This window comes from Tupaia chinensis, unplaced genomic scaffold, assembly GCF_000334495.1.
Source record: "Tupaia chinensis unplaced genomic scaffold, TupChi_1.0 Scaffold000078_1, whole genome shotgun sequence".
Classification (NCBI taxonomy): Eukaryota; Metazoa; Chordata; class Mammalia; order Scandentia; family Tupaiidae; genus Tupaia; species Tupaia belangeri.
Window position 1 is genome coordinate 6,788,286 of NW_006159539.1, and position 13,415 is coordinate 6,801,700.

Consider the following 13,415-nt stretch of genomic DNA (forward strand, 5'->3'; position numbering starts at 1 on the left):
AATTTTTAAATAAATAAATAAATAGTTTACTATTAAAATAAACAGAAATGAGGTCGAGGAGAGCACATGGTGTTGAGGGCATGGGACTGCAACATGGTGACTGTGGTTTGAGTCCTGGACCTGGTAGCCACCTTTCTCACTTTCCCTCTCTCTTTCTCTTTCTGGTGAGTGGATGTGCCTTATAGCAAATAAAATGATAATAATAATAATAAAATTTAAAAATGAATAAACAGCAATCAAATTACTGAAAAAACGTGGTTAATCAGTTTGTTGTTCCAACTATAAAGAGATACCATCCTACATATTAAAATATTGGGCTGTTGAAAAGGTCATAGTGCATTTTTACATAGAAAAGCATAGAAAAAGTATGTCATGACTTTTCCAACAACCCAATAATTATAACTATTGCTTAGATGGTTCAAAGCATTTTTCAGAGAGAAACAAGAAAATATTAAGTCAGATAACTGGACATGGCCTTAGAAGACCTCTACTACAGCCCCTCATTTGAGGGATAAAGAACTGAGGGTCTCAGAAAGTGAGTGACTCTTCTAGGGTCCCTGAATGACCCCATGGCAGGATTAGGACTATAATTCTGATCCTCTATCCAGTAATCGAATGGTTTGCCTCTTACACAACTGGCAATATTTTGTATTGAATCCCTTGGCCTAACTCATCATTAACATGACCTTCGTAGTTAGGTTGGCAACAAAAGTAAGAGGTGTTACAGAGGAGATAAAGATTTCTTTTCCTCACCCGCAAAGGTTCATGGCTGGGGCCCCTATAACAAAAGGAAGTTTTTTTTTTTTTGAGAGAGAGTTTTGCCATAGGATATAGAGATAGAAAGTGAGAAATCACCGCTTGGGTGGATGGCCATGCCACAATCCCTTCTCCTCCATTTTCCTCTTGGCATTTTGGGCACATGCACATATGTCCAGAGTGAGTTTCAAGCTACTGCGCCCAGGACTTGAACCGAAGTCGACCACATGGGAGTCCAGCGCCTTAACCACTAGGCCACCTGGTGGCCCCACAAAAGGCCAATTAACATGAGAAAGGCATATGCATTTCTTTTTGTTTTACATGACATGAGACCCTCCAGAGATAAAGATCCAAAGAAAGCGGGAAACCTGTGTATTTTTACGGACAGTCGTGAAGCAGTATGATTGGCGTACAGAAGAGTATGGTTTAGTGGCAGTACCCTGGGGAACTTTACAAGGTCTGTCTGTTCAGATTCTTCTCTGTGTCCTTGTGTCTTCAGAGATAAGGATATTTCATTCCTTTGGTATGGTAGGCACTTATGGAAGGAAGAATTTTTTACTTTAAAGTTTATTTATTTCTTCTGAGAAAGAGAGAGACACAGACAGACAACACACCCTCAACAGGATCTCAATGCCACATTCTGTTCCCAGGTTCATCCAGCATTGGATCATGGGCATCCACTTGGCATACTCAGAGAGGTACCCAGATATGAACTGGGAACCTTTGCATGTGGCTCAACCTCACAGAGCATCATGTTTTACTGCTGTACTGCTGTCCAGCCCTCTGGAATGAAGATTTTATGTCCTACTTTAAAAGAAAGTCAAATAATGATTTTATGATCCATGGGTAAGGAGATGGGGAGGGTCAGAGAGAACTTCCTAGTTCTGCTATTTTCTAAAGTCAAGGTGCCATATTTTGGGGCAGCATGTCCTGAACCTCATAAGTGTCTCTAACTGGCACATATGAGCATAGTATTAGTGCCCATCTCAACTTTTTGACCTGCTTCTTTATTTTTATCTAAATTGAATTATAATGTGATTCTTAAGTAACATGTTCTCAGACTTTATTCCCATTAGCCTCAGTCCTCCCTCAAATTTCTTCCAAAATAGTAGCAGAAGTACCCAAGGCTACCTCATCCTTCTAAACAGAGGCATCCTTCATCTTCTTATTCTGCTGTGACTCATTGGGTGAATCTCTCATTAAGCCAATTGCAACCGAAGATGCCGTCACAGAGTTGATTCCTTCCAAGGGGGGCCAATGAGTGTACTTCGCTCTCCAGAGGTGGGACCTGGAGATGCTGATATCTTTCCTAGGGGGACCTTATTGCTCACACCAATGCTTCTACATTCTGGGATCTCGATATACCACTAAGATTTGACTGAATCTTCAGAATCACTCTGTCTTCCCCCCATCAGTGACCAACTAACTGGGTTATGACCAGTTTGTCTCCTAATTTTCTCTTCCAGTAGGACTTTGTGGTCCTGCATGCAATAAATTCCAAGATCCTTGCCAAACAGATTCTCAAGACATGACAAAAATCCTAGGATGACAAGACGAAATCTTAGGATGAATAGAGCTCACACTCTAGATACAAAGTCAATACTCAACTGTGTTCCATGGATGTTAGGGATTACAAGGAAAAAGAGTCCTATGATGGTGGGAAGCAATGATTTCAACTGATTAAATAGGCTTTTGATAGGGGGACGGGGGAGGAATAGCAGCATTACCGAGGTATAATTTACATACCATAAAACCTGCTAATTGTAAGCATACAATTGGATGATTTATATATTTTTTGAGAGACTTTTGCTATAGGATACATGTGTTCACCACATGGCCATGCTGCAGTCCCTTCTCCTCCATTCTCTTCTTGGGATCTTGGCCACACACATATGCACATGTACCTGGTGTGGGTTTCAAGCTGCTAGGTCTGGGACTTGAACTGTGGTTGGCCACATGGGAGTCTAGCACCCCAACTACTATGCTACTTGCTGGCCTCAGAATTCAATGATTTTTAATAAATTTATAGAATTATACACTGTCACTATATTCTAGTTTTAGAATATTCTCAAACCCTCCCTTCTAAGTTCCCTTAACTTTATTTATAGTCAATTTCCACTCCCACCCATGTCCCTAGGCAACTATTAATCTACTTCCTGTCTATGGATTTGTCTATTCTGGACTTTTCATGTAAATGGAATCATATGACATGTGGCCTTTTGTGTTTGACTTCTTTCATTTGGCATCCAAGTTGAAATACGTATCAGTAATATGTTCCTTCTTATTGCTGATTAGAATACCATTGTATGAATGTACCACATTTGGTTTATACATTCATTGGTTGATGGACATTTTTTATTCCCAGTTTGGGGCTATTGTAAACAATGTTGCCATTAATATTTATGTACAAGTCTTTGTGATCGTATTTGTTTTTAATGATTTGGGGCATATTCTTAGGATGGAATTTCTGGGTGATTTGTTACTGTGTGCTGGACATTTTAAGAAACTGCCAAAACAGGACCAGCAGATGGAATAATGGTAACATCACTGGACTCCCACATAGTTGACCATGGTTTGAATCCAGGACCTGGAGGCTTGAAACTCACACTAGATGTGTGTATGTGTGTGCCCAAAATCATGAGAGGAGAATGGAGGAGAATGGATTGCAGCATGGCGAATGCATGTGCCCTATTGCAACAATCTCTTTAAAAAAAGAAAAAGAAAAGAAAAAGAAACTGCCTAACTATTTTCTGCAGTAGCTGAACTATTTTGCTCTCTACCAGCAGTTTCTCATGTTCACTGTCTGGTCGGACCTGACCAATTACAGCTTTCTTTTTATTTTTTTGGAGAGATTTTCACTGTAGGGCGCGTGCGCTCGCCAGACAGACAGAGAGTGACATAGAGACAGAAAGCGAGAAATCACCCCCCAGGGGGGATGGTCACGCTGCAATCCCTTCTCCTCCATTCTCCTCTCGGGATCTTGGGCACGCATGCACACGCGCCCGGCGTGAGTTTTAAGCCACCGAGTCCAGGACACGAACCACGGTCAACTACGTGGGAGTCCAGCGACATAGCCATTACGCTAACTGCTGGTTCCCTCTACCAGCAGTTTCTAAGGATTACTGTTTACCACACTTGAGTCAACATTTGTAATCGTCTATTTGTTGAGTATAGTTATGCTAATGGGTCTGTAGTGGTAACTCACTGTGATATTACACAGGTTTTACAGTAAGTCAGGTCTTCTGACAGACTTTTATATGGCAGTGTGCATTGTGAATTGCCCAGAGAGAATGGTGAAAAGAATAGGCAATGCTTTCCAAACTTGTTTGTTCTTAGAATTCTATTTTTCCCTCTTGAGTGAGCATATTAAAGACCTAACATTCTACAGAACAGATTTTGAGGAGCATTACATCATTCGATTATATTATTTATTTTTAACTTTGTTCTCTGTGATATTTGATTTTGAACAAGTGTTTACAGCACAGTGCTTTTGGATCAAGTATTATAGATGTAGAGGTTAACAGAATGCACAAGTTGAAAAAGGGTGCTTAAGGGATTAGAATGGGACATTTTTGAAAGGCAGTAGTTTTTGTGAATAACTAAATGTCAGTTCATTTTTCTCTGTACTTGATTCCCTAGTTCAGCCCAGATGGGCCCCAGATCTCCTAGGGAGGAAGGCTGGGCTCAAGCTGAGACTCTAGATTCATTTGAATTGCCAGTATTCAGTCAGAGAAGAATGATAATAACAGCAGTAATAATAACAAATTTAAAGTGGTCACACTGTGCCAAGTGCCATGCCAAGTCCTGTTGATGAATTAGCTCAGTGAATTCCCACAACGACCTTGTCGTGTTAGCGCAGGTAAGGCCCCCTACGGCCTGGGCGTGTAGGTACTATTGTTACAGTCATTTTACAGACCAGGAATGGAGGCACAGTGTGCTTCACAGATTGCAAATAGGTAGTAGGAAGTGGTAGAGTCAGGATTTGAACCTGGGACCCTCTAATACCAGGGTGTCTGTTATGTATCCCACCTCCACCACTATGCCAAAAAGAGCAGATCAGTCTGAAAAGAGATTTTTTTGTTGTTCTCAGTTACAGCAATTACATGGTGCTAGAAAAATTTCCTGCCCAGAATCTGACTCTGTAGAGGTGCTGTGTTCTTGTCATTCTTGCCCTTCCTTCTCACCTGATAGGAACTGCACACTTGTTCTCCTGTAGGAGTCCCCTTGTGCCTGTCCTTCCTCCCAGTCTCATGGCCACCACCTTTGTCCAGGCCTCACCTCACCTCTGAACTGTTACCAACACACACACACATGCCACACCCATGTACACAGTCTTCTACCTGGTTTAATTGTCCCTGAATTTTTTTTTTCCTTATAAACCAGGATGCACACCCTGACCAGAGCAATTTTTCGAGATCTCTGTTCTGCACGCTATGCTGCTTCACTCAGTCTAGCAACCTTCACTGGCTCCCTTGCTCAAAGGAAAATTCCAAGTTCTTCAGGGCATTCAGACTGACTGCTTTCTACTTCCCCATCTTTCTCCTACAATTCCCCTCTTTCGGATCATCTGCTCTCAGCCAACAGCCTCTTCTCTGCTACCAAGCAGGCAAAGCCATTCCTACCTCCATGCCCATGCATTTCCTTGCTGGCCAGCCGACAATTTCTTCTTTTCCCTTGTTTCCTTCTTTAGCCCTTTCCTATTCTTGGATGTAAGCCTCTCAGAGGTAGGCCTCAGGCCGCAGAGACCCCCCTTCCTCTGAAACTCCTTGAAGAATCTCCTGTCTTGACTCTGGTTTATCTGCCTAACTTCTTCAGTCTCAGTCTTGTTTCCTGTAAAATAGATATAATCATAGTCCTTTCCCATAAGCTGAAAGAGGTAGGTCCTACTTAGGGTAATACCTGCCACAGAGTCACTAAGCAAGCATTCAGTAAGTGAAAGATAACAGTAATAATTAAGATTACAATTTTTTCATTAAGATTATAGGTTTTTTTTCTGTTTTTTTTTTTTTTTTTTTTTTTTGGGGAGGTTTTTGCTTTAGGGCATGCATGTGTGCTCACCAGAAAGACAGAGACAGAGAGACAGAAAGCGAGAAATCACCCCTGGGGGCATAGCCATGCTACAATCTCTTCTTCTCTGTTCTCTTCTTAGGATCTTGGGCACGCACACGCACGTGCCCAGTGTGAGTTCAAGCCAGGGGTTCGGGGACTTGAACCACGGTCGACTGCATGGGAGTCCAGTAACATAGCCATTATGCCAACAGCTGATCCCAGATTATAGTTTTTAATCTGACTTTTCAAGGAGTAGACCTCTTGTGAATGGGGTCAAGTCATGTCTTATTTACTGCACTGACAGCACCATCAAAGATCCCAGGAAATGCTTGTCTGGGTGGTTGAGCAAACTGTAATCCGAGTGTCAGAAGCCTGACCTCAGTCTTGACTCCACTGGCAACTCAGTACGTGACCTTGACTTATCTTCTTGGGAGTCTCAATTTCTCTCACTATGTGCACATCATCCCTTGTGTTCTAGTTGGCTAGTTCACGGCTCCAAATCCAAGCCTTGATGTTGATTCTCAATATTAATTTGGGCACATTCTTTAATCCTCTTACCCCTTAGGTTTTTTCATCTGCGGAATGAAACGAGTAATCTCGTTTTATTATTGCCTATGAGAATCAATGAGGTATTGCTGGTATCGATAGAATGCTCATCCTAGCGCTCAGTTACTATTTGCTCTAGTGGTTGTTTGTAGCATTGCTATTTAGTTCATGAAAGCTAGGCTTATTAATTGTGTTCATTTCCTGGGGCTACAGCAACAGGTACTGTAGATTGGGTGAACCTCAGCAAATGTCTCAGTTCTGGAGGCTGGAAGTCCAGACTCATGGTATTAGCAGGGTGGCTCCCTCTGAAGGCAGAGAAGGAGAATCTGTACCATGCCTGCCACCTGCTGCTGGTAACCTCAGGCATTCCCTGGCTTGCAGATGGCACTCCTTCTGGGTCTTCAGGCCACTTTCCCTTTGTGTGCAGAATTCCTTTTTTTTTTTTTTTGTAAGGACATAGTCATGTTGGACTAAGGCCCACTCTAATGCCCTTATCCTAATTTTACCTATGTGAAGACTACTTCTAAATAAGGTTAGATTGTAAGGTACTAAACGTTATAGCTTCCATGCATCATCTTGGAAGGCCACATTTTTTTTAATTGCTAGAAGGCACATGTGTCACCAGAGAGAGAGAGCACCTCCCAAGGAGATGGGATCATGCCATCCTGTCAGTTTTGGGTGTGCATGAACATGTGCCTGGCATGTTTTTCTAGCTACTGGGCCCAGATTTGAACCATGGTCAGCCATGTGAGATGCAGTTCCCTATGCACAGGCTTAACCAATGTGTTGTGGGGTGGACCCCTAAAGGAGAATACTCTAACCCATAACACTGCAAAAAAATTAATAGTTGTATTCTCTAGAGAATGTCTTGCTAAAAAAATACCTTGGCATTTCTCAATGAAGTAGAAATTTAAAAAGAAAAATTAAGGCATCTCAGAAGAATTCCCCTTTACCTCATTGCACTTGACATTTATGGTGGTTCATTTCACTGGATCAGGTGAGTGGAGTTAGTTTTGGCTATGATCTGTTCTTTTCACAAACCACGTTCCAGAACCTTTCCCCTAAGTGGTATTTCCCAAATGTGCTTTCAGAATTGCAAATCTGTCCTTTCTGATTCATGACATCTCTGCAGGGCCCCCAGGATGGAAGTATTGTGTCAGAGCTTGGGCAGTTGGCAGTTTTGGTCTGTTTTCATAGCACTCTGTACACCCTCATGCTGTTTACATGTAATTTATAGTCCTTTAGTGGTCGCTAAATGGACGTAATAAAAAAAGATTTAGAATATTAATCTGACCAGGTTCAGGCCAGTGTGGTCTAATAAAAATTAACTTACTGGGGATGGTGAAAAATCTGAAAGGGTCAAGTAAAAAATCAGTTCTTAATAAATATTTCTTGCTGCTCTGGTGGCACTCTTTCTCAAAGTGCAGTCCCTGGATTCCCTGTGGTGTTTGTGAAGAATGCATATGTCCAGGACCAGCAGATGGCATAGCGGTTTTGTCACTGGACTCCCACATGGCAGACTGCTGTTTGAGTCCCAGACCTGGTGGCTTGAAAATCATGCTGGGCAGGCGTGCGTGCTTGCCCGAGATCCTGGGTGGAGAATGGAGGAGAAAGGATTGCAGCATGGCCATCCCCCGGGGGGTGATTTCTCACTTTCCTTCTCACTGTGTCTGTCTGTCTCTCTCTCTGGAAGTAAACGTGTCCTAAGGCAAAAACCTCTTAAAAAAAAAAAAAAAGACATATGTTCAGGCCCTGTCCCTGTTCTGTATGTTAAGCCTTTCTGGGGAATGGTCCTGGGATTTGTATTTCTAATGAACCTCTGTGCCATTTGAGTGGTTCTGGCTCACTGTATTTGAGACTCGCTGGTCTCTGGCCTCCTCCCAGAAAGAGATGTATTGTGTTGTTTGAGGCAGATGAGTACCAGGGCTAGGGTCTGTCCAGGGCCGAAGGCCAGGAAAGGCAGGCGGTAAGTGTGGGCAGAGAGCCCAGGGATGGGTTGTGGGCGGAGGGAAGGAATCCAGCAGCCACAGTGAGGACAAGTGTGTCCAGTCCATGGTGAGGTGACATCTGCCCCACAGGCTGAAAGCACAGTAGAGTTCAGATGTGATGGGGAGGCCTGTGAGGGTTGATGGCAGATGTATTGTTGACAGGTGGGCTGAGCTGGGAGAGGGTTTCTGGCAGGCCCAAGGTGAAGCAATCTGGACCTCAGGAAAAAATTATCTTCAATATGTCTTTGCTGTCTATTTCTAGATTTCAGATTGTATAGCAACTTCATAACGAAGTTAGAAAGCTGGCATTTTCTTATCAGAAACTGAACTGTTAATAAGTCTCCATTATTGCTCATGGCTTGATAAATTCTAATAGAAAATCTGCAATACAAAATTGTCTTGTATTAAAAATCTCTTGACCTCTTTATTTTTCATTCACCTGTAAGATTTGACCCCTTTCATGGACTGATCAGAGTTTCAAAGGGCTCTATGATCAGCGTTCTGTCTTCCTTATCCCTTGGTCTCACCAATTCAATCCTCATTCAGTTGATATACTTCAGATATCTAATTAAGATTCTCTCCACCTTATACATAAGGCATTGACATGACAAAATGTATTGGTTTCATTCTGAGAGTATTTTGTCTTGTGAGAATTTCAGCTTTTTGTAACATTCTTCTCTGTCCCCTCTTTCTATTGGCAGGACATAACCTTCAGTAGCAGAACAAATCAGGCCAGCAAGCAAGCTGCCAAGTCCTGCTCACTCCTTGTCAAGGAAAGCAGCTGGACCCATTTTTAATCAGCACTTCCCAACATAACATCCCTGGGTCATTGAAGGAGACCAGACCAGAGTTTGAAACTTTCCAAAGACTTCCAAAAGACATCTAATGCAAAAACATATTTAGATGACCTGTGTACAAATCTGGTTGATTTGAAAGACGAAGAAGGAGAAAACAGGTGTGATTTTCACCCAGAAGTCACATGAACATGTTCCCCATTTAATAATGGGTGCTGGTTATTGAAATAGCCCAAACCTCTACTACAGAGCAAGAGATTTAACTTGAGAGAGGACCAGTTTGTCCAGAAACCAAGAAATGGATGACTACAAGTATCAGGACAATTATGAGGGCTATGCCCCCAATGATGGCTATTACCGTGGTAATGAGTCCAACCCAGAAGAAGATGCACAGAGTGATGTTACAGAAGGCCATGATGAGGATGACGAGATCTATGAGGGCGAGTACCAGGGTATCCCTCACCCAGATGACATCAAGGCCAAGCAGACCAAGATGGCACCCTCGAGGGCAGATGGCCAGGCAGACCTGATGGCTGAGAGGATGGAAGATGAGGAGCAGTTGGCCCACCAGTATGAGACCATCATTGACGAGTGTGGCCACGGACGCTTCCAGTGGATCCTCTTTTTTGTTTTGGGTTTGGCCCTCATGGCTGATGGGGTGGAGGTGTTTGTAGTGAGCTTCGCCCTTCCAAGTGCAGAAAAGGACATGTGTCTGTCCAGTTCCAAGAAAGGAATGCTTGGTAAGTGGAGATTGCCAACCATCATTTTCTTTGTGGCATGAAAAATATGGAGCAGTAAAATTTATATAGTGCTTGTTACTGTTAGGTACTTCAAATATTTGACAATGTACCCATTTTGCTGTGAAGTTATTTTTATCTTAAAAAAATGAATTAATTGGCTTAAATTTACACAGCTAGTAAGTACTGGAACTTGGATTCCTATCCAGGTCTGTTTGACTGAGCTCCTAAATCATTTTCCAAATCTTATTGCGTCTTTGAGAGTCAGATTTCTCTCTTCATTATGTTAAACCATCTTCCATTTCCAAATGACAAACTCATTTTGGTAGTGGCAAGCCAGAGGACTTTCACTCAGTTCTTCTCTCTGTGTCTTTCTAGAATCAGATGGTTCTGTTCCTGATTTCTCCTGTACATAAGCTAGCACTTATGTTGAGTGTGGGTTGAGTGCCCCTGTGCCTTAGGGATGACTGATGGGTTTGTGCACACCAGTGGAGTCCCTGCAGGCTGCTGGGAGCCTTGCTGTGAAGCACAGATGGATTCCGCAGGATGGAAGACCAGCTTTGCAAATCGATTATGAGATTAGCGCCGTCAGAGCCAAGCATCAGCTATTAGGGCTTGAGGCAGAGAGGATTTTGTGAAGTTGAGAGAGGATGGGCACAAATGATGTGGCATAGAAGAAATTCATCAAAACGTAGACAAGGATTTGTCTTGGTCACCAGATGTCCTGCAAATCATTATCCACTGCCCAAATCGGGAGGGCAATTGTGCAATTGATTGTTCAACAAATACGCATTACTGAGAACTAAGAGTCAAATTCTCCTTCAAGGCCAAGACATATTTGAGGTTCTCAAGTGCTCAAAATCTATCTAGCAACTTAGCTATTGTATGCAGAAAATACCAGTAGTATTTATTACTTTTTCTACAGTGTACTAGTCTTTGTACTCAGGCCCCGGGGAGAAAACAGTCCTTGTCTCTCAAAGAATTTATATACAGCTGGACCAATGGCCATTAACAAACACAGAGAATGACTCAATTACTATAAGGAGAAGCACTATGAAGTACCTAGTGCAAATCTGGTCCCCAGAATTTGCATTAGAGAAGGGGTTGGCACACTTTTTTTTTTTTTTAAAGTCCAGATGGTAAAAATGTTAGACTTTGTAAACTCAGATGGTCTCTGTCACAACTAGTCAGCTCCATTGCGAAACACAAAAGCAACCATAGACAACATGTAAACAAATAGACGAACCTGCCTTCTGATGAAACTTTATTTACAAGAACAGCCAGTGGGCTGTTTAGCCTGTGGGCTGTAGATTGCCAGCTCCTTGTGCAGGGCCACCGTAAACAAGATTGGGTTATAAAGTAAAGAAAACATCTGCATAAAGATTCGTCTTTGGGAGCACTTAAAAATTGTTTTAAACATTCAGGCTTAACTAAAGGGTCATTTAAAATAATTAGAACTGTGTCAGATATAACCATTAGGGAATCGAAAGAGATGGATTATATATAAATGGAAGAAATGGCTTGAGTAACAGAGTTATTACCTAGAGTTTTTTCACACCAACAGAATTTTAGTGCTGTTATTTCGTATATCAAAACAATCTATCTGCTAGCCGTCTTTCAATGTGTACGGTAGATTTTTTTTTCTTTTTTTATTTTTGAAAGGAGAAAACAAACAAGCAAATAGAAACCCAAAACCAAAACCAATCTTCCCCAACTGATCTAAACATTTCCAGGACGTTCATTTGTTTTGTGGCATTCCCAGCTGAAACCCCAGGTTCCTGTTGGTCCAACTTGGCAATGTCAGTAATGATTTCATGCCCTGCTGGTCTCTCTGGTACCGTGGTGCCCGGCAACCTCATTAACAGAGTGTGGTATGGCTGTAGCTCCCGCTGGCTCCCAGGGCAAATGCTGCAGTGGAGGGAATGTGGTCCCGATCTAGAGAGCTCACATTGGTACAATTTTGTCTTCACTGTTTGCCAAGAAAAGGGTATGACTCAGCCCAAGAGGGCAGACAGGCCACTTGAGTGAACTTCCTGTACATTTATGGAATCTCCTTTATGGTCAAGAAAATGAGTGTCTAAAGTGGATTCAGGGAGATGGATGATTTGGGGGTCTTATGAGGCCAGATTTTCCATATACTGTCACGTGTAACCTTCAGAGCATCACCACAGAGGTGAGATGATATTTATCCTGGGGTGTAAACACAAGTAAACAGTATTCGGAGGGATTTACCTGAGATCACACAGCCAGTAAGTGCTGAGCAGGGGTCTGAACTCAGTCCCTTCTGATTTCAATGTTTGTGCTCAATCTGCTACACCAGACTACTTTTCTTTCATGCATGGTCTGTGGAAAAGAGGTCACGCAGTAGTGCAGGTTTCTCTCTGCATCTTCAAGCATCCCATACATTGCTAAGCATATTACAAAGTGTTCCCAACAGAGAGGCAGTGTGCTGCAGTGAATAATGGTGTAGACTCACTGGAGTCTGACCTCTAGGGTTTGGTAACTGGCTATGTCACTTATCAGGTCGAAAGTGACTCTGGGCAAGTTACCAGGGCTCTAATTCTGTTTTCCCATCTGTGGAATAAAAAGAATATTGTAGGGACCAGCAGATGGCATAATGGCTATGTCCCTGGACTCCCATGTAGTCGACCACAATTCCAGTCCTGGACCCAGTGGCTTAAACTCACACCAGGTGTGTGTGCGTGCGTGCCCAAGATCCCGAGAGGAGAATGGAGAAGGGATTGCGGTGTGGCCATCCTCCCTGGGAGGTGATTTCTCACTTTCTATCTCTCTGTCTCTCTCTGTCTCTCTGGTGAGCACATGCGCTCTATAGCAAAAACTTCTCCAAAAAAAGAAAAAAAAAGAATATTGTAATAGTTTATTTGCAGTGAAGACTAAATGAGATAATGCAGGTAGCACACCCAGCGCTCAGTACCTTCTCAACCACCAATCTCACTCCTTTGTATTATGGCATTCTCCCACCCAGCGTTTGCAATGCATTGCAGTTGTGGTGAGGTGATGGAGCAGTATGAATGAAGGAATCAGGTGCTTAAGTTTGAACCCTTGCTGCCAACTCTTAGTAGAATCACGTCAGGAAAGTCAGTGAGAAGTTAGAGAGAAGGGAGCTTCTCCCTGCCTTTATTTCCATGTCCGACGAATGGAGATGATGATGATATTTGCTTCTTATGGTTTCTGTGGCGACTACGTGAGCTACTAGATGTAAGGTGGCTAGCCAGATGGTGTGGTGGTTAAGGTAAGGTGACTGGATCCCACATGGTCAACTCTGTGGTTTGACTCCTGGACCCGGTGGCTCAGAAAACATGCCAGGTGCAAATTCCTGAGAAGAGAATGCAGGAAAAGGGATTGCAATGTGACCATGTCCTTGAAGGGTGATGTCTCACTTTTCCTCTCTTGGTCTCTCTCCAATGAGCACATGCTCCCTATAGCGATAAATATAAATAAAAATAAGGTACTTAACTTGACTCAAAGTGTCTGCACATAATACGTAATCAAGATCTCTTTGTTCTTACTGCTTCTAATAAAAG

General features: G+C 42.7%; 1 protein-coding gene across 3 annotated transcripts in view; it reads left to right on the plus strand.

Moving 5' to 3' along the window:
- SV2B (synaptic vesicle glycoprotein 2B) overlaps nt 1-13,415 on the plus strand; it is a 280,257-nt gene that overhangs the window by 205,809 nt on the left and 61,033 nt on the right. For all 3 annotated transcript variants that reach the window (XM_006142669.3, XM_006142670.2, XM_006142668.3), the window contains one exon: nt 9,041-9,873. In XM_006142669.3, the coding sequence (XP_006142731.1) occupies nt 9,432-9,873 (442 nt within the window). In that variant the 5' untranslated portion in view covers nt 9,041-9,431. The remainder of the gene's footprint in view (nt 1-9,040; nt 9,874-13,415) is intronic.